At 38.6% G+C, this 22,486-nt stretch overlaps 1 protein-coding gene across 1 annotated transcript in view; it reads right to left on the reverse strand.

The window, feature by feature from the left end:
* The window catches only part of NELL2 (neural EGFL like 2), a 367,245-nt gene that overhangs the window by 152,610 nt on the left and 192,149 nt on the right, over nucleotides 1-22,486 (reverse strand). Inside the window, exon 14 of the mRNA XM_059935715.1 lies at nucleotides 3,071-3,196. Coding sequence (XP_059791698.1) covers nucleotides 3,071-3,196 — 126 coding nt within the window. The remainder of the gene's footprint in view (nucleotides 1-3,070; nucleotides 3,197-22,486) is intronic.

The following is a 22,486-nucleotide window of genomic DNA, read 5'->3' on the forward strand; positions in this document are numbered from 1 at the left end:
TCAAAGTTCTTGACTATAAAGTAACATGTATTGCCTTGGATTCTTCCTTAAATTAGAATGTCTATGATTAATTTTCAGATGGGGTAAGCATGTTTGAGAGTCTGCTGGGTACAGTGTTGACAATGTCACTTGTGACGCTATGGCAGGGTGCTCTTCAATAGCAAAGAGGGGCAGGGATACAGAAGCAAAGCACATTCAGAACTTCAAGAGCTCAGTCACAAATATCAGAGAATGGCTCTGCAGTGGTGTTTTGACATTTATTCTGGAAGGCCTACTCCTGCAAGTATGTAAATATCCGTTTCTAAAATTCAGAGAAAATAAATCCCAATCTTTATCAGAGATATAAAGTCCTACTCTGGTCTTATGAGAGCTCTTGAAAAGGTACAGCCTAGATGCCTTCAGCCATAAGGCAAACCCACATCATAGAGGAGCCAAGCCTTCTTCAAGCCTTCTGTGCAGATGCTAATGCTAAAGGGTAGAGGAAAAGATTCAAAAAGGGAAAATTTAAACATTCATTGCCTTTACAGGAACCTTAAATATGTGCTGGCCCAGCAGGGTTTAGCATAAAATGTTGTGTCAAAGATCACCTGACTCTGGAGGACAAAGTAAAATCCACTCATATTCCCAAGAAAATCCAACTTTTATGTACGGATGGAAATTCTCAAATTTGCAGACCTACTCAGAGTAGGTAGAAAATTTCAGGGCAAGAAAGTCTCTCTTCTTTAAATGGAAGCATAGAAATAGTGGTGCTAGTTGGAAATGCTGGTGCATCATTAAGGAAACACATTCCATCATCTGCCAGATCATGAAATTCCTGGCTCTGGCTCCTTAGGCAAAAAATCATGGCCTGAACAGCTTTTCCTAAGATGATTTTGGCCTTCCTTGGTATTCCTACAAAGGGACACTTCATTTTTATCATTAGATACTTTGAAATCTTAAGGGGAAATTCTCCGTAAGTAGTCCAAAAAAAAAAACCCCCCAGCAATTTGTGGGATTTTATTTGGAAAGAAAATACACTGGGAGAGGTAAAGCCAAAGCAGAAGATGCTCTGTAAGGAATGACAGCTGAACTAGTCCTTGGATTTACAGCCAACAGACAGGCTCAGGATGGAAATGAACCTCTTGAAAATACCCTCCCCCAAGAAACACTCCTCATTCAACACTAGGTCAAATCTTGTGTTGTGTACTCTTCCTTACTTGTCTCTAACACTTTTTAAGATTGTAAGAAAAACAAAAAGAATCACTAGGAAGTACAAAAATATACAAAGCTTTTTAAGTCTCTAATGCCAAAGAATTAGCAGACTCCTTGAAAATTGCTAGCACTCTTATTTTTAATGAGTACATCTCGAAATATCACTCAAGTAGTTTTATCTTAGTTTTTTTGTTTTGTTCTGTTAACCATTACATTGGAATGCAGATTTATTGATATTACCAATATTACAGCAAACTGTTTATTTTATTCTTCATGTATTCATTAAGACGTGTTCTTTTATATTCCTTTTTTATGTTGAAAAATATCTCCATAGTGCTCTGTCAGGATACTTTGCCACTCAGTGTGATTACATTTTTTCTAAAGAAAAAGTGCAGAATTGTTCCCATAATGTGGAAATGTTTAGGATGAACTGACAAAAAAGCAAGAATCTGTAAATCCATTGGCAACTCTATGTTAAATATATTTTCTACCTTCAGAATATCTTTGGTTATTCTCCATAGACTGAGAAGGCAATTCTCATTACATTTTATTTTCATCATTCTGTTTTTATATGAATGCTACACTTGAATTTAGAGGAAGGACGGTCCCTTTGTTCTAACTAATAAACAGGATATCAAGTCTAGACAGTCCCCACTTAGAATGGTTTGACTTATGACTTTTCAGCTTCATGATGGTACGAAAGTGATAAACATTCTGTAGTAAATGTACTTCGAATTCTGAATTTTTATCTTTTTCCAGGCTAGTGATATGCAGTATGATACCTTCTTGCGATGCTGGGCAGTGGCAGCGAACCAAGTGTAAACAACCGATACACTTAGAACCATTCTGTTTTTCACTTTCGCTACAGTATTCAATAAATTACATGAGGTATTCAACACGTTATTATAAAATAGGCTTTGTGTTAATTGATTTTTTCCAACTGTAGGCTAATGTGAGTGTCCTGAGCACGTTTAAGGTAGGCTAGGCTAAGCTATGATGTTTAGTAGGCTAGGTGCATTAAATGCATTTTCAACTTATGATATTTTCAACTTATGATGGGGACATAACAGTAAAAATGACAAGATAACACTTTAAGTGCTCTCCATTTTTATGATTTTACATGTTTTTCTAAAATATCATATGTATATGTTTCTTCTATTTAAAAAAAAGTCAAAAGAATGTTGTATTTCACACCCACATTTCTTCAATCCCCATAGGCTGCAAGCTACTCTGCTAGCACCATTTTCTTTCATATTCTACAGAATATGAAGTGAATAGGTTGTTTTATCCTAGGACCAACTACAGACATTACTAACACTCGAGATATCCCTGAGGAGGACTCTGGATGGTACTGATGGGAGTGATATTTCATAGCACAAACATAAGCAAAACTTCTTTGATGTAGATACTCCACTGTACTCCCCAGAGGCATGAAGAAGATTTTCCCATTTCCTAGCACTCCACGGATCTATTTCTGAAAACATTACATTATTTATGTCATTATTCCTCTATTCAAAAGTCAACTGTCATGTAAAGGAAATATTATTTAAGGGTGTTTCTCAGATTTGCCATAGAATTCACACAAGTTTTGAGTATAAATACTATTTAAGTATAAAATTAGTAAAATATTGATTTTGTTCCTCAGTTTATCTTTACATTTCTAATAGGAATTTCTTATCCAGAGCAAGGAGCTAGCCCTTTCCTTAGAACAGATTCAGAATTAACTACCAAATCAAGAAGATATGCTTTTGCTTATAACTTGTTTTGTTGTAAGGGGGTATATATGGCACACTTCTCCAAACACTTAGAGTTAAAAGGAACTTTTAAAAGTAAATTTAAGGCATAGAAAGATTTTATGTCACAAATAGTCACTGTTTACCTGTGCATGAATAGTCGTCAATTCGGATGTATCCAGTTTTGCAGATGCACATGAAGGAACCTGGGGTGTTGACACACATCGTGTTCTCACGGCAGTAATGGCGCCCTTCAGCACACTCATCAACGTCTGTGAAGAAAAAGTAGGGCAAAGAGGTCAACAGTGGCCAGTATTCTAGAGTTTCTCTATAATTTTCTTTGGTGGGGAGAGGGCAAAAGTTACTAATTGAAAAGCATTTTTAAAATGTATTCAAAGTATCTCCTTTAGTAGAAACATTTGAGGTTCAAATAACAGAAATTATAACATTTTTTCCTAAAAGCTCTTGCTGGAGTTTCAAAGATGTCTTTATATTTCAACTTGCATCATTCTAAAATACATCTGAAAATATCAGTCCGTTCATCTACCTTAGATAGAATGTTTGATAAAACGAATCAGAAAGTAGAGACTGGGCTGCCTTAGAATCATGGACGTTTCAATCACTGAGCTGACCACATATTATTTTTTGATTCACTGGCTATTCTGTACACTTGGGGAGACCCTGCAAGAGGTAAATAGAATATTCAATATACACCAGAACTTGAAAAACTTCACTTAAAGATATGAAACCAAGAACATGTAGTTTATTAGAGATACGAGTAGAGATATAGCTATACCAGTAAGTGTTGAACAGAGATGAAATTACAATCTAGAGCCTGATAGAAATGAGAAGCTGTAAAATAGCAAAACAAGATATCATATTGAAGAGCTTCCACAGTAATTCACACACCAAGTTTTGAGTGTAGAGACTTGCAAATGCTAAGCCATAATAAGCACTAGTACTAATTGGGAAGAATGTGAATTTTAACAATAAAACTGTCCCCATTTTATAGCACCTCTCTGCCTGAAACATAAAGTATTTCACAGGTATTTTATCATTATGTTATACTCTTCATTAAGGGCCTTAATGCATTGACCAGGCAAGGTGCTTCTCCTCCAGAAGTCTGCTTTCTCAAATCCTTGTGGTAAATCCACAAAGTAGCATTGACCTCATTTGTACTATTAAAAGAAAGGGATCAATTACAGGAGATAGCCAGGTGACCCAATACTAAAAAAGTCATGCCATTCATATAAACTCAACTATGTTCTCAGTCCTGAGAGTGTCAAAAGAAATAGCTGACACAGTCTCTCGAGGGGCTATACTTTAGAGCTAGAGGGACGGATGAAAATACTGAGATTTAGAGAGATTCAATTTTCCATTCAACTTCTAAATGAAAGTCAACACAGCAAATTACAAACATCTTAGCATACAAAGCCCCTCCCAGTTTGGCCATTACTTTCTGGCTTTATATTCTATGGCCTCACTCCCTCTTCCCTCTCAGTGTTCTGGCCACACTGAGCTTCTGGTCATTTCTTGAATGGGCCACACTCTTTCTTACTTATGTGCTTTTGCATATGCTGTTCTCTCTTCTATTTCTCTCCCTATCACCACCCACAGTGGATCTTGTCTACCAGTAGATTCACCCTTCAAGAATCTGTTTAAATGTCTCTCTGAGAAAACTTCCCTAATGAAGTGAAATGCTCCCTATGCTGTGCTCCCTTGGAACTTTGTAAATGCTTCCATTATAGATATATCCATTGTACCTTTATTAATTTTTGTAAGTTTCTTTTTCCAATAAGTCAAATATACCCTTGAAGGGTAGGGATCATCTATTTGTGTTTCTTAATTCTGGCTACACATTATATTCATGTGAGATGCTTTTTAAAAAGTTAGTTTTTGTGCCAACTCCCCAAATCCCACTCCAAATTCTTATTTAATTATCTGTGGTGCAACACAGACATAATATTATTTTTAATCTTCTCTATGAAGAGTCTAATGCAGGGGTCAGCAAAAATTTTCAATAAAGAGCCAGATAGTAAATATTTTAGGCTTTGGGCGCCATAAGTTCTCCATTGCAACTACTTAACTCTTGTTGTAGCATGAAGGCAACCATAGACAATATGTAAATGAATGAGCCTGACGATGTTCCAATAAAGCTTTATTTACAAAATAAGAAGGTGAATCAGATTTAGCCTAAAGGCCATAGTTTGATGACCCCTTGTCTAATACATAATCAGAGTTAAGAATCACTCAGAAGGACCGAAAAAGAGGAGTAGGAGGATGTGAGGCTCACCTTCCCGCAACATCAAAAATACATCTACATGTGAGACAATTCTCATAGAAAATCAACTGGAAGCTGTAGAAGATCTCTTATACAACCAAAGCTGCAAGAAAAATCTCCACATAAGCAGGTTGGAAATTTAAAAAAAAGAAAGAGAGAAAAAGGCATCAGGACGGAACCAGCACCGCAGAGAAGGATCTGTGAAGGAGAGAAAGTCCACACATAGACCCTTGTCCTGGGGAACCTCCTTTCCTGCTAAGAGGTCAGCTGGGATGGGTGGGGCCTGGACTTTGCTCCAGAGGAGTGTGTGCATGCTGGCTTGCTAGTAATCATGGAGGAGAGAGAGGGGAGCTGACGGCTGCCACCTCACCACACTCCCAAAAGTCTGAAATGCGTGCTGGGCAGGGCCGCTAGCGCTCGGTGGCTAGGCGCTAAATCTCGGGCAGAAGGGCCCTCACAGGGGACTCGTTCTAGCTGCGTGGAGACAGCCCAGAAGGCCTAGGGAGTGGTCCATGCCAAATCTCAAAGCCGACTGTCAGCACGGCACACACACGGCAACCATGGGTCTGGCACTGGAGCCATGATCAGTGCTCGCACAGGCGGAGGTGGGTCCAGACATGGCAGACATTGTGGGCTCACACGTGAAGGCGGCAGGTCTGGCCTCGAAGCCCATTTTCAGAGCTCACAGGGTAGGGGCAGTCTTTGTCAAGTGGCACCACAGAAATGCATGTCTTAGGCGGACAGCCCCTGGGGAGGAGGATACAGCCGTTCATTTCCAGAGGGAGCCCTCTGGTTCCACCCACCCCACACCACAGCTTGGAGCCAGATCTGGGGCACACAGGTCTTGGGAGAGGCCTGCCACAGAGGCAGCCCAGGCCCCAGGAAGCAGCATAACCATCTCGATTCCTGCAGCCACAGCACTCCAGCCCCCAGCACCAGCCCACTCCACACTGCAGCCTAGCACTAGGTCTGGGACAAACACAGTGGAGAAAGGGACGCACACAACCTTGGGCTGCTTCTGGGCAAAACCACGGATGCCTGCAGGGACAGCACATATGTTCCCTGGGCCTCACTTGCTTCACTGGTCACAACCTTTGGGACAGAGCAGGCAGGCATTCAAGGGCAACAGAGCCTTATAGAACCTGGATCTCAGGGCTTCTAGTCCAAGAACTGGGGAGCAGACCCCACCCCTGACAGGGCTGTGACAGCCACAGAGTAAAGAGGAGGCCCTGTCCAACACTGCTGTGCAGTCTCTGGACACCACAATGCCAGTCACACTCCCTATCAAGGGGCTAAGAGCCAGCATTCTCTGAGGAAAGACGTGGCTGGCATCCAGATAAAAAACAGCCCTTGCAACAAAAATATTGGACTCATACAGTCTACAAAGGGATGCTCCCACATGAAAACAGCCCTTTTAGATCACGGTAGATAATGATTTCTCCTAAATTCATAGAGACAGAGAAAGTTAAGTAAAATGAAACAGCAAAGAAACTACTGCCAGTTGAAAGAGAAATCCTCTGAAAGAACAAATAATGAAGCAGACCTCACCAGTCTACTAGACCCTGAGTTCAAAAAGGAGGTAATAAAAATGCTAAAGGAATTAAAAAAGATTATCAATAGAAATGCAGATCACTGTAACAAGGAACTAGAAACTATAAAGAGGAACCAATAAAAATTAGACAATTACTGAGCTAAAGACCTATCTAGAAGCAATGAATAGCTGACTAAATAACATAGAAGAACAAATAAGTGATCTGGAAGACAGAATAATGGAAATCACTGAATCAGAACAGCAGACAGAAAGACAAAGGAAAAAAAAATAAAAGCAACATACGAGATCTATGGGATAATATAAACTGTGGCAACGTACGCATAACAGGGGTTCCAGAAACAGAAGAGAGAGAAAAGGAGATCGAAAATTTGAAGAAATTATGGCTGAATACTTCCCAAATCTAAAGAATAAGACAGATTTCAAGGAATAGGAAGCACAGAGGGTCCCAAACAAGATGAACCCAAACAGACCCACACTAAGACATATCTTAATTAAAATGGAAAGAGCTAAAGATGAAGAGAGGATTCTAAAGGCAGCAAGAGAAAAACAAAGAGTCAGTTACAAAGGTACCCCTATAAGGCTTTCAGCTAATTTCTCTGCAGAAACTGCAGGCCAGAAGGGAGTGGCATGATACATTCAAAGTCCTGAAAGGAAAAAACCTGCAACCTAGGATACTCTACCCAACAAGATTATCACTTCAAATAAAAGGAGAGATAAAGAATTTCTCAGACATGCAAAAATTAAAAGAATACAGCAATACCATACCTACCCTAAATAAATATTGAAAGGTCTTCTCTAAATAGAAAAGAAGCAAGAATCTACAGGAAAGGAAAAATCACAATAGGAAAGACAAACATATAAAAGGATTGAAGGTCACTTAAATAAGCCATTATATAAATTAGAGAAAAAAATTTTTTGTAAAAGCAATTATAACTACAATTAACTGCAAAAGGATAAACATGAAGATGTAAAATAGGACATCAAAATCACAAAACACTGGGGAAGGGTGTAAAAAAAATGTAGATCTTTTAGAATGTGTTTGAACTTATACGACTATCAGTCTAAAGCAAGTAGATATAGTTATGGATCAACATACTTGAAAAGCAGGGTAACCACAAATCAAAAACATACAATAGATTGACAAAAATCAAACAGAAAAGAACTCAAGCATAATACAAAAGAAAACCATCAAACCGCAAGAGCAAAAACAAAAACAAAAAGAAAGGAAAAAAGAACTACAAAATCAACTGGAAAACCAGGTTTAAAATGGAAATAAGTACATTACTTTAACTGTTAATGGACTAAATTCTGTAATCAAACGACACAGAGTGGGGCTTCCCTGGTGGTGCAGTGGTTGAGAATCTGCCTGCCAATGCAGGGGACACGGGTTTGAACCCTGGTCTGGGAAGATCCCACATGCCGCGGAGCAACTAGGCCCGTGAGCCACAACTACTGAGCCTGCGCATCTGGAGCCTGTGCTCCACAACAAGAGAGGCCGCGATAATGAGAAGCCCGCGCACCGCGATGAAGAGTGGCCCCCACTTGCCCCAACTAGAGAAAGCCCTCGCACAGAAATGAAGACCCAACACAGCCATAAATAAATAAATAAATAAATAAAAATTAAACTTAGAAAAAAAAAAAAAAGACAGAGTGGCAGATTGGATAAAAAGCAAGAACCTACAACATGCTGCCTACAAGAGGCTCACTTCAGGGCAAAAGACACACATGGATTGAAAGTGAGGGGATGGAAAAAGATATTTCATGCAAATGGAAATGACAAAAAAGCAGGGATAGCAATACTCATACCAGACAAAATAGACTTTAAAACAAATTCCATAAAGAAAGGTAAAGAAGGACATTATATAATGATAAGAGGATCAATACAAGAAGAGGATATTACACTCATTAACACATATGCACCCAATATAGGAGCACCTAAATACATAAAACAAATACCAACAGACATAAAGGGAGAAACAGAGGAATACAATAATAGTAGGAGACTTTATTTAACATATCACTTATATCAATGGACAGATCTTCCAGACAGAAAATTAATAAGGCAAGAGAGGTCCTAAATGACTCAATAGACCAGTTGGACTTAATTCATATTTACAGGACACTACATCCAAAAAAAACCAGAATATACATTCTTCTCAAGCATGCATGGAGCATTATCTACTCCTGCTACTTCTGTATGTTTGCACTGGTCTGTAAGGAAAGTATCACAATCAATTACAGCCTAAAAAAAATCAAACTACCAGCACCCTGGTGGAATATGATGAAAACTCATTTGCTTCCAGAGTCTTAAGATCATAATAGGAATCATATGGGATTATTAAGGTGTTCAGTTGGATCAAAGGACTTTAACCCTGCCCTTCTGAGAGGGTAATGAGGAGAAGTCAATATTACTGAAAGCCACTGTATAAGCTCCCTGGGCTTAAGCTGTGAGCTGGAGGAATGGCCACAAAGAAGTGCGTGTACACAAAAGCATGAAGAATTTATCTTTGGAGATGAAAGAGCCAAGAATAATGAACATAACCCAGGGACAGCATCTTGGTTATCAAAAGGAAACACCACTGAGTACACTGTGACATCACCTCAAAACAAGAGTAGTTCCTAGTGAGAGGTCATAGTTCCTGGTAGAGTCAAGGAAGTAGCTTCAGTGCCTGGAGCAGGACTGAGTCCAGCTGAAACAAGCATTAAGTACAGAAGACACTGTGCCTCTCTCCAAACACTACCCTAGAGAAGAAAGCCTACCCCAGCAGGAGTAGCCACCAAACCTGCCAAATCCAACTCATAAGTACGTATGAAGTAACCTAGACCCTTCCCAAGAACACTTAAGGAATGGGAACTTTGAGAATACTAAAGTCCTATGGGATGGGATGGAGAAAAGAGACAGTAAATTGGGGTAATTTCTGTTAATGTGGCTCTATTTACAGCTACAAGCTATGGAATATTTTGATTTGTAAGATGAATAAAGGATAATTTGTGAAAGGGTATGTTGGCCTTCTAAATACTGTCTCTAACAATTGCTCATTGTTAGGTCTACATCCCAGACTGTTGGGGGACATCAGCCTGTCCAATTTTCTCTTGCAGATGTTTCCTTTTTAAGCTGTCATATAGTCAGAGAAAATATATTCCGTAACATCTTACAGAAAGACCCAAGGGAACTTTTTGGCCAACCCAATTCAACATAGGGTTGTAAAGCAAAAATGAGGAACCTATTTAATATGAAGCCTTTTAGGAATTTGAGTGATTTGGATCACATAGGAATATAGGATTCACGACAAAGAGATATGAAGTGTCAGACCTATTTCCTGGAGCAGTGTTGTGAGGGGAAAAGAAGTAAAATGCCAAAAAACTATCATCGCAATACTGTATACCTAATTGCCAATTGCCTTTTTAAATTTCTCATGCCCCATCTTCAGGAAAGGAACTCTCCAAAGAGTCGCATTTACATACTAGAACTACAAAGCTACATAAACGTCATTTCCGTTTACATCTGCAGATACTCACAGGCACAAAAATGGCATAACTAAAAAGTAATCTGATGAAAAACATATTCAATCTTAATCCAAGGTATGTTTTAGTTCCAAATCCCAATTCAAAAACTCAATGAGTCAAATTCTTACAATTCAGTTCAATTCTCTATATATTTATTGAATGTTTTCTATGTCCAAGTCACTTTACTGGAGTTTCAGTCATACTGATGACCCTAGGGGGTAAAACAACAACCATAGGTGGATAGTACCATGGACAGAGTATGCTTCAATAGAATTCTCTATTAAGTGGGGAGAACAGCACAATATTAGAAAGGGCTGCTAGAAGGTAGCTTCCAGCCAGGTGGAAAAATTCAAACATGGCTGGACACACTGTAGAGATTCAAGCAAAGGGTACATTGCTGAACCATGGGGCTTTTAACATCCTTTCCAAAATTCAGTACAAAGGGCGTTAAAGCATAAACCCTGCCTTAAAAGGACTTACAATCCAGGAAATAGTAATATCATCATCATTATCATCATTATCCTTTTAGGTGCCTTCTATGTTTTAAGCCTACATTTTAGAGAGTACTATCTCTAAGAGATTCATGGTTGCTTGAAAAGACAGTATTGCATGGTCAAATAATTTCAGAACCATTATATTACTATCCTGTCCCCATTCCCCTCCTTAAAAATCACAATGTACATGAGCAAAGTACAGACTTTGAAATATCTAGTTGTTTTTAAAAAATCTTCATTCATTTATTCAACAAGTATATAATGGACATGAAACATGTCTATATACTGCATGAGGCAAAAAAGACAAACTCTAGCTGAAGAAATAATACTTAAATGATAATGTTATGAAGTGACACATACTGTCTATCTGAAACATACACCATGTGCATTAAATAGGGAGCAACCAACTTTTTTTTTCTTAACACAGTGCCTATTTCTTCTGAGCACCATTTAATTCAGAACAGATTAGGGAATTTATATTTGGTGATACAAATGATTTTATAACTCTTCCCTCCCCCAACTTGAGGAGCTTATAATGAAATTAAGAAGCCAGGACATACTTACGTGAATAACAACATGAGGTCTTATATGCTAAGTGCCAAAAGAAAAAAAAAGAGGAAGGTTGATGACTAAGGACAGAGGCAACCAAGGAATATGTGATGGTGTGGCAGGACTGAAAGTGGCTTTTGAAGAAGTAGGCTTAAAGTGACTGACTTGCACAAAGTTGGAAGGCGCTGCCAAAGAAGAGAGTTTCCTGTCAAACAGAGGTATTCAAAAAACAGTACTGTAAAGATTGAAGTCTGGTGTAGGCAGCAGAGATGGCAAAAATATGAAATATTGAGGAATGATGAACATTCCATTTGAATGAAGTTTGTGCAGGAAAAAACCGGAAACACTGTTATGGGATAGAAGACACATGAAAATGCACTTAAATGCCCAACAAATAGAAGAAAGGTATCTTCTTTGTTGTGATATGAAGACATTAAAGCATTTGGAATGAGGAGTTTGGGGAAGCAGCATAGAAAAATACATCTCACAGGAGTTGGTAAGGTGCAATTGTGGAATTAATTTAAAAAGGTACAATCAAGGTGAAGGAGAATGTTCATGAATTAATAGAAGTCAGAGTCTTAGGTAGTTACTAAATCTAAAGTAACTTTCCCAGCCCCAGTTGCTCCACGTTACTTATCAGTGTCTGAAAGCATCTTATTAAGTTATTTGTTAGTATGTCTGTTGTCTACTTCTATTGGAATATAAGATTCTGGAGGGTAGAGACCTTGTTCTAGAATAATGGCTGGCCCTCACTAAATATCTGCTGAAGGAATCAATGGACCCTTTCATGGCTTTTCATCGGAAGGAGAAAAGATAAGTATCCTCATTCACACTGGCCTGACCTGGAGCTCAACTTGGCAGAGTGAATCCTTTGTCTTCCCAGGATACTGCCCAGGCATTCACTTAGACGTGGGCTTTTTTGTATGAACAGTGAACATAAGCCACAGTGGTGAAATTGTCTTGTGTCATGGAAAAACACTGCGGTGGGAATAAAGAAGGCTGGAGTCTAGTCTTTGGCTCTATTATAAACCTGACAGGCATTTCATCTCTCTGGACCTTAATTTAATCATCTGTAAAGACAAAGGCTAGAGGTTTCCAAGTCGTTACCAGCCCTCATAATTTACAGTTCTAACAAAGAGAACATGATCTATATGATTGCACTGAAGAATCTGATTCTCTAGGATTTTGTAGGACACACAATCCTACTCTATCAAACTTAAAAAGCAGAAGTAAACTGTGTTTCTTATACTTGAACAGCTTCCCTTGCCCCAGGATAATTCAAGCTGATATATTTTAGAACAGGAATTTATAAATTCCCTTTTACCCTATCTGAAAGCTGAGGCCGACTTTGTAACTATTCAGAATCATAGATTTTTAGACCCAAAAGGAATTTTAGAAATCATCTAAACTAATCCCAGTCATTTACTATCGAAGAAATGGAGGCACAGGGATGCCAGAGACAAATTAAAAAGGTGGCAGGGATCAGTCAGATCATGAAACTTTCGTGAGCCCCATTAAAAAATTTGGACTTCATCCTATACAAAATGGGAAAGGTTTTAGGAGAGGATTAATTGAATCCGATCTGTGTTTTTGGACGATCCCTCTGATATAAGTTTACATGGTTAATGAGTGACAATCAAAATGAGAACACTGCTTCCAAACCCCAGGTCCCAAGTTAATGTTCCTTTTGGCCATAGACTGGTCTCCACACTAACCTTGGAGGCAGTGTGCACTCAGGCATGCTGCCCCCTCACCTATGTGCTTCTGCCATGCAACTCAGCTACCCCCATCTTATGCCTTGCATGTCACTGGTGCCATTTTTTTTAAAAGCATGGTGTATTTCTAAGGCAACAGCATTTTCAACACTGTCCTGTAAAAAGATTATATTAGCATGGTAATGAACACTAATGCCTTCTTGCTCAGCCAGTAAGGTCTTAAGTCATACAGCTCAACAGCAAGGACTCCTCATACTGAAGAATGATACAGATCAGTATGGGTTATTACTAAATCTTGGCCCACCAGCTGTGAAAAACTGGCTTGGGAAAGTTGGCAAAGAGATCAAAAATTTAATTCATAAATCAAGAAAAAGACGAAGTTCTGAGAAATGTAATTCTGGAAGGAGAATTGAGAGTCACATTTGGGAAGATAAGAGTATTTTTAAGAATAAAAAATTTGCAAGTCAAAGTAGGCTGCTCAGTGAAAAATCAGTAAAGAATAAATTAAAACGTCATTTACAAATAAGCTAGCATTTAAAGGAATTGCCAGCAATCATGTTTTAAAGTCAGTGGCACTAATGAGTTTGTTTACCAAATATTAATTTTTATGTATTAAAAACTATAGCTATCATACGCTACTTAAACATATGATTTTTTTGACATCTCACATGAAATTAAGCAAAGGGTACATTGAACATATTTCCTTCATTTATTTTTTAAAAATTCATTCATTGTAAATTGTACGGTACATTCTTCAAGAGTGAAACCATTAGCTTTATATCAGTTTCTTGCTACTCTTAACAGACTATATTCTCCTAGCTTTAGGATTCCTGATATATATATATATATATATATATATATATATATATATATATATATATATATATATATATATATATATATATATAAGAGACAGAGACAGAGAGACAGAGACAGAGAGAGATAGAGAAAGACATGCAGTAGGACAATTTGAGACAGGGTTGAGAGTGGATCATCAACTAATACCTATGGGGCAAGGTGAGATAATTTGAAATATTAAGGGGCAGAGGAAACAAATGCATGAGTAGTTTATCCATATGTAAGTAATATTTATTGATTTCTTACTATGTCCAAAGTGCTAACATGGAAACCAACGGCATAGCCTTGAATAAGCCAGATGTATCTGTCCTTGCAGAACTTGTGGTCTTTCTGACAAGAGACACAATTAATAATAATGATAATAATAATAATAATAATAATAATAATAATAATGATGATGTTATGAGTCTGATAAGGACAGTACTACCTAGAAAAAAAGTGAGGGCTCAAAATCTAGTCAAACAGGCTTCCCAGAAGCTGTGACATCTGAGCAGAGGACTAAAGGAGATGGGAAAGAAGAGAGCATTTCAAACAAGGGAACTATGTGCAAATGCTGGAAAGTGAGAGAATTTTACATATTCAAAGAATAGCAAGACATTCAATGTGGCTCACGAAACAAGCAGGAGCAGTTTTGTGTTGAGGTCTTGCAAACCACATGAAAGAGTTTGACGTTATCTTGCGATCAATGGAAATCTACTGGTTTTTTCAGTCAATTTTCGAATACACCATACGTGCACATGGTATAAAAATTTTAAAGATACAATAGAGTGCACAATAAAAGTAAGTCTGACCTTCAGCCACTCAGTTCTCCCATCCAAATCCCCAAGACAGCCACGGTTACTAATTTCTGGTGCAACTTTCCAGAGATATCCTAGGACCACATAAGCACATGCAAGGGCGGGGGGGAGGGGCGGAGGGCGGGGCGGTGTGTGCTTCTCCGAAGGGCATTAAGCAGGGGAATGAGATGACATGAGTTGCTCAGCAAGATCTTTTTAACTGCAAGGTAGAGGATGGATTACAGAAGAGCAAAACTGGAAGCTAGGAGGAAGCTCTCCTAGTAGTTTGGGCTCCTGTGACTGTGACAGTCTATTCTAGTTGAATATGGAGAGAGTGTGGCAGATTCAAAACAATATATATGGGATCTAAAAGTGACTGCACTCTGGGACTGACTGTATACCTGCAGATGAGAGAGGGAAGCTCTCAAGGATAACATCTTCCTTCTCAGCAATTAGATGGACCTGTGCTGTGGGGAACTGGAGGAATGCATTTGGGTTACAGAGGAGTATGGCTTTAGACATGTTGATTTTGAGGTGCTTAAGACACATCCAAGTAGAACTGTCCAAAAGGCAGTCAGATATGTGGCCCTAGAACTCAAAACTGGAGATCAAGATTTGGGGGTCCTAAGCACAGAGAAGGTAATTAAAGCCATGCTGTTAGACATCACCACCCAGGGAGAGGGTTCAGAATGAGGAGAGAAAAATTAAGATGGAGCCCTGGGGAACTTCAACATTCCAGGAGCAAGTAAAGAAAGGGGACTGAGAAAGACTGCTCAGGGATGTAGCAGCGAAATTAGAAGCATATTGGAGGTAGACGAATGTTGAAATAGTGGTAGCTACCACCTCTTCAACGCACCTTCTCTATTTGGGGCATCTCCATCTCCCCAAGAGAGAAGTCACAACTCTAGTTTTCAGTGTAATTGGCAGCTAGAATATAGACCTATGGCCTAGGATGGCCAATCAGGGGCACTCATGCCAAACCTCAATTCAGAAGAGAACTCCTGACTAAGCAGGTTGTGAGATCTTCTAGCAAGCATGGTGGAGAAGGCAGTGGTACAACTTCCAGAGTCCAGTCCTGGGTGTCAGCAGTGAAAAGTGTGCAGTATTTGTGTGAGTTGCAGTGCTGATACCAAGAGGCGGAGAGAGTGGGATCTGTACCCAGATGTGACAGGTGTTGTTGTAGCTTAACATCATCTAAAGCTGTCCTCCCACATATATTGTGAGCCACCTAACATCCTTCACTATATTCCTCTTCTGTTTAAACTGCCAGAGTGGATTCTGTTGTTTGCAACTCTGACACCCGATTAATACAATCTGCTTTCATGAAGACAAGGTAAATAAGTGTTTGAAGGCCGGAGTGATCAGTAGAATTAATTGCTGCCTAGAGGTCAAGCAAGGTACGCACTGAAAAATGTCTGATTTAACAATATAGAAGTCATCAGAGACCCTGGTGAGAGCAGTTTGGAGGGGATATGGGATGAAAAATCTCGACTGAAGTGGTTTAAGGAGAGCACCTGACATGAAGAAATAAAGACAGTGAAATCGGATCACGTCTTTAAGAAATTTGCCTATAAAGAAGAAGGGGGGCAATAACACAAAAGCTAGAAAGGGAGGTAGGGTTAATGGAGAAATTTAAGGATATTTAAATGCTGATGGGAAGGAGCAACTAGAAAGAAGTTGAAAACTGAGTTTGAGAGGAACGGATGGAGAAAGTTTCCTCTGAAGACAGGAAGAGATGAGATTCAGCACTGAGATGAACTCATGACTCCTGGGAGGAAGGGTATCTACTCCACTGAGACTAAGGAAAGGAAGAAAGGGTGGGTGTGAAGCATGTGGGTTTATGTAATGACAGCAGGAGGATGAGGAATTACGTTTCCATTTTCTGTTTTGTTGGTAAAGAAGTTATCTGCTGAGAATAAGAGAATGGGTAGACTCAAAGGTTTGTAGGGAATGGTGAAGGTCTGAAATAAACATTATAAGAAATGAGAGGAATCTGAGCTGGGGTGCAGAGCAAAATCACCAAGCAGAGTACAGCACACAGCTCGGGCTGGTAACCTAACACACACAGTTGTAAAGATCGACCACCTGACATTTTTTGTAACACCTTGATTCTTACAGTTCATGTTCATAGGCATTATATGTTCATTCTCACAATAACCCTGTGACCTAGGGAGAGCATATAGAGGTACCCACTTTTCACAGCCAAGGAACATGTTTGAAGTTAAGAAGTTTCTCAGATGTTTGCTCTAAGTCAGTGGTTGGCAAATCTAGAGCAGAATCACTCCATGTAACCCACTGTTCCTCCACAATCTGGTCTCTATTGTTACAGTGTAACCTGCTAACACACCTGGATATAAGCCTCCTGTTGCAAAAAAATTCCGAGACATGTCTTGCTCTTTCTCTTTACTTACTTCTCTCTACCAATCTAAATTGCATTCACCCTTCAGGGCCCAGATGAAGCCCCAATTCCTCCACAGTGTCTCCCAAATCTCTTTGGCCACAAGGAGTCCATCTGTCTCTACTTCTGCACTTTTTATCTGTGCGTATGCATGACTAGTTAGTAGCTGTTTTGGCTGAATCCAACTTGCTTGAAACTAAGGAACAGACAGGCTCATTTGGAAGATTGCCTTGCCATGTTGGATGTGAAAATTCATCAAGTTGAACCACATTCATTCCAAGAAGGCAGATTAGTATTTTTAATATTAAAAATTAACTTAACACATATATATTTATTTTACCCAAAACAAGTCATTACAATATCCAAATTGCTGCCCATTCAGAGTTATTAGATTAATCTAAATATTACAACAGTGCTTTCGTGAAAGATATGAAGCCGCTCCAATTTCCAATTATTTGTTTACACATAAATCACTGACTAAATTGCATTGCTAAATTTGACAGTATTAATCAATGTTTAATGCTGATTAGGAAGTATGACCTCACAACAACTCAGTATAAACAAACGTATGTGTTCTACAATTTCAGCCCCATTTCTTTACCATCACTTTCTTATTTAAGGATATGAACAATTTGTAAAAATCTGTTTAAAAGCATATTCTTCATATTAAAGTAAAATTACTTGGAAGAAATTTAAAATGGAATTAAAAGTAAAAATGAAAATATTTTTATGTATTATTGAAATCCTAGGGATCTATTTTTATACCACACCAATGAATATGAGATCCAAATTAGAGCCATAATGTCTTTGCCTTTTTACCAATATTTCACCTTCATTAAGGGTAGCACCAGTTTCCTAACTACCCCTTCTGTCCAAACACATACAGCTATTTTTGCTCTGGAATTGTCATTTGCCCAAAAAAGACAAGTCCTTCTCCACATAATTCAAATTTCTCACTCTTCTCTGACATTTAATTTGTGCTTCTCACAATCTACAGATATTGTCTCCTTAAAACTTATTCTTATTTCTATTCATAATATTAATAATGAGACTAATATTTATTCCAATGTCTGTTGCTTTCACCATGCCATTTCATTTTTCTTCACAGCATCACATGTTGTCACAACTGATCCCAAACATAATTTTACATCTTGAATCAAAGTTAGATTTATTTCATTTGTGCATTTCTTAGGTATTTGTAGCTATATTGTTTTGCTGCCATTAACCATGCTCAAACTTCCATCTCCTATCTCCAAGCCTTTTTTCCCCAATGTCCTTTCTGCTCATGATAATCTTATTTTATATTGGAGCTGTTCTTCTTTTTGAAGCTAAAGAATATATAATGAGAGGAAGAGAATTGTAAGAGGAATGCTAATAGTTGTGTTTCACTTCAAGCAAGCATTTGCTAACTGGCTTCGACACTTTTAACAAATATAACTAGAACATATGACTTGGATTTCTTGAAAGGCAAGATAGAGTTGGTATTTGTAATTATAATCTCTAAGTTATATCTGACCTTAAACTTCATGAAGTTGCAAAAAGGACTTTTTCCATCAATTTAAATTTAAACCCTCCTACACTGTTGATGGGAATGTAAGTTGGTAAAGACACTATGGAGAACAGTATGGAGGTTCCTTAAAAAGCTGAAAATAGAGATACCATATAATCCAGCAATCCCACTCCTGGGCAGATATCTGGAAAAAACTATAATTCAAAATGATACATGCACCCCAATGTTCATTGCGACACTATTTACAATAGCCAGGACATGGAAGCAACCTAAATGTCCATCAACAGAGGAATGGATAAATAAGATGTGGTACACATATACAATGGAATATTACTCAGCCATAAAAAAGAATGAAATAATGCCATTTGCAGCAATATGGATGGATCTAGAGATTGTCATACTGAGTGAAGTAAGTCAGACAGAGAAAGACAAATATCATATGATATTGCTTATATGTGAAATCTAAAAAAAAGGGTACAAATGAACTTATCTACAAAACAGAAATAGAGTTACAGATGTAGAAAAAAAACTTATGGTTACCAGGGGATAAGGGGGTGGGGAGGGATAAACTGGGAGAATGGGATTGACATATACACACTACTATATATAAAATAGATAAAACTGATAAAACCTATTGTATAGCACAGGGAACTCTATTCAATACCCTGTAATGGCCTATATGGGAAAAGAATTTAAAAGAGAGTGGATATATCTATATGTATGGCTGATTCACTTTGTTGTACACATGAAACTGACACAACATTGTAAATCGACTATACTCCAATAAAAAGTATAAAAAAATAAATTAGAGGCCTGAATCAAGATGGCAGAGTAGAAGGACGTGCTCTCACTCCCTCTTGTAAGAACACCAGAATCACAACTAACTGCTGGACAATCATCGACAGGAAGACACTGGAACTCACCAAAAAAGACACCCCACATTGAAAGAAAAATAAGCCACAATGACACGGTAGAAGGGGCACAATCACAGTAAAATCAAATCCCATAACTGCTGGGTGGGTGACTCACAGACTGGAGAACACTTATACCACAGAAGTCCACCCACTGGAGTGAAGGTTCTGGGCCCCACGTCAGGCTTCCCAACCTGGGGGTCTGGCAACAGGAGGAGAAATTCCTAGAGAATCAGACTTTGAAGGCTAGTGGGATTTGTTTGCAAGACTTCGACAGAACTGGGGGGAAAAGAGATTTCACTCTTGGAAGACACAAACAAAGTAGTGTGTGAATTGGGACCCAGGGGAAGGAGCAGTGACCCCAGGGGAGACTGAACCAGACATACCTGCTAGTGTTGGAGGGTTTCTGGCAGAGGTGGGGGTGGCTGTGGTTCACCGTGGGGACAAGGACACTGGCAGCAGAAGTTCTGGGAAGTACTCGTATGCATGAGCCCTCCCAGAGTCTGCCATTAGCCCCAACAAAGAGCCCAGGTAGGCTCCAGTGTTGGGTTGCCTCATGTCAAACAACCAACAGGGAGGGAACCCAGCCCCACCCATCAGCAGTCAAGTGGATTAAAGTCTTACTGAGCTCTGCCAACCAGAGCAACAGGCAGCTCTACCCACCACCAGACCCTCCCATCAGGAAACCTGCACAAGCATCTTAGATAGCCTCATCCACCAGAGGTCAGAGAGCAGAAGCAAGAAGAGCTACAATCCTGCAGCCTGTGGAACAAAAACCACATTCACAGGAAGATAGACAAGATGAAAAGGCAGGTACCAGATGAAGGAACAAGATAAAACCCCAGAAAAACAACTAAATGAAGTGGAGATAGGCAACCTTCCAGAAAAAGAATTCAGAGTAATGATAGTGAAGATGACCCAGGACCTCAGAAAAAGAATGGAGGCAAAGATCGAGAAGATGCAAGAAATGTTTAACAAATACCTAGAAGAATTAAAGAACAAACAAACAGAGATGAACAATACAATAACTAAAATGAAAAATACCCTAGAAGGACTCAATAGCAGAATAACTGAGGCAGAAGAACGGATAAGTGACCTGGAAGACAGAATGGTGGCATTCACTGCTGTGGAAGAGAATAAAGAAAAAGACTGAAAGAAATGAAGACAGCCTAAGAGACCTCTGGGACAACATTAAGTGCAACAACATTTGCTTTATATGGGTCCCAGAAGGAGAAGAGAGAGAGAAAGGACCAGAGAAAATATTTGAAGAGATTATAGTCGAAAACTTCCCAAAAATGGGAAAGGAAGTAGCGACCCAAGTGCAAGAAGTGCAGAGTTCCATACAGGATAAACCCAAGGAGAAACACGCCAAGACACAGAGTAATCAAATTGGCAAAAATTAAAGACAAAGAAAAATCATTGAAAGCATCAAGGGAAAAAGGACAATTAACATACAAGGGAACTCCCAAAGCTTAACAGCTGATTTATCAGCAGAAACTCTGCAAGCCAGAAGGGAGTGGCATGATATACCTAACGTGATGAAAGGGAAGAACCTACAACCAAGATTACTCTACCCGGCAAGGATCTCATTCAGATTTGATGGAGAAGTTAAAAGCTTTACAGACAAGCAAAAGCTAAGAGAATTCAGCACCACCAAACCAGCTCTACAACAAATGCTAATGGAACTTCTCTAAGTGGGAAACACAAGAGAAGAAAAGGACCTACAAAAACAAACCCAAAACAATTAAGAAAATGGTCATAGGAACATACATATCGATAATTACCTTAAACGTGAAAGGATTAAATGCTCCAACCAAAAGACAAAGGCTTGCTTAATGGATACAAAAACAAGACCCATATATATGCTGTCTACAAGAGACCCACTTCAGACCCAGGGACACATACAGATTGAAAGTGAAGGGATGGAAAAAGATATTCCATGCAAATGGAAATAAAAAGAAAGCTGGAGTAGCTATACTCATATCAGATAAAATAGACTTTAAAATAAAGAATATTACAAGAGACAAGGAAGGACACTACATAATGATCAAGGGATCAATCCAAGAAGAAGATATAACAATTATAAATATATATGTACCCAACATAGGAGCACCTCAATACATAAGGCAACTGCTAACAGCTGTAAAAGAGGAAATCGACAGTAACAAAATAATAGTGCGGGACTTTAACACCTCACTTACACCAATGGACAGATCATCCAAAATGAAAATAAATAAGGAAACAGAAGCTTTAAATGACACAATAGACTGGATAGATTTAATTGATATTTATAGGACATTCCATCGAAAAACAGCAGATTACACTTTTTTCTCAAGTGCGCACGGAACATTCTCCAGGATAGATCACATCTTGGGTCACAAATCAAGCCTCAGTAAATTTAAGAAAACTGAAATCATATGAAGCATCTTTTCTGACCACAATGCTATTAGATCAGAAATGAATTACAGGGAAAAAAACGTAAAAAACACAAACACATGGATGCTAAACAATACATTACTAAATAACCGAGAGATCACTGAGGAAATCAAAGAGGAAATCAAAAAATTCCTAGAGACAAATGACAATGAAAACACGACGAACCAAATCCTATGGGATGCGGCAAAAGCACTTCTAAGAGGGAAGTTTATAGCTATACAAGCCTACCTAAAGAAACAAGAAAAATCTCAAATAAACAATCATACCTTACACCTAAAGGAACTAGAGAAAGAGGAACAAACAAAACCCAAAGTTAGCAGAAGGAAAGAAATCATAGAGATCAGAGCAGAAATAAATGAAATAGAAACAAAGAAAACAAGAGCAAAGATCAATAAAACTAAAGCCTGATTCTTTGAGAAGTTAAACAAAATTGATAAACCATTAGCCAGACTCATCAAGAAAAAGAGGGAGAGGACTCAAATCAATAAAATTAGAAATGAAAAAGGAGAAGTTACAACAGAAACCACAGAAATACAAAGCATCCTAAGAGAAGACTAAAACCACCTCTATGCCAA

The sequence above is a fragment of the Balaenoptera ricei genome, chromosome 10, assembly GCF_028023285.1.
Source record: "Balaenoptera ricei isolate mBalRic1 chromosome 10, mBalRic1.hap2, whole genome shotgun sequence".
Lineage (NCBI taxonomy): Eukaryota > Metazoa > Chordata > Mammalia > Artiodactyla > Balaenopteridae > Balaenoptera > Balaenoptera ricei.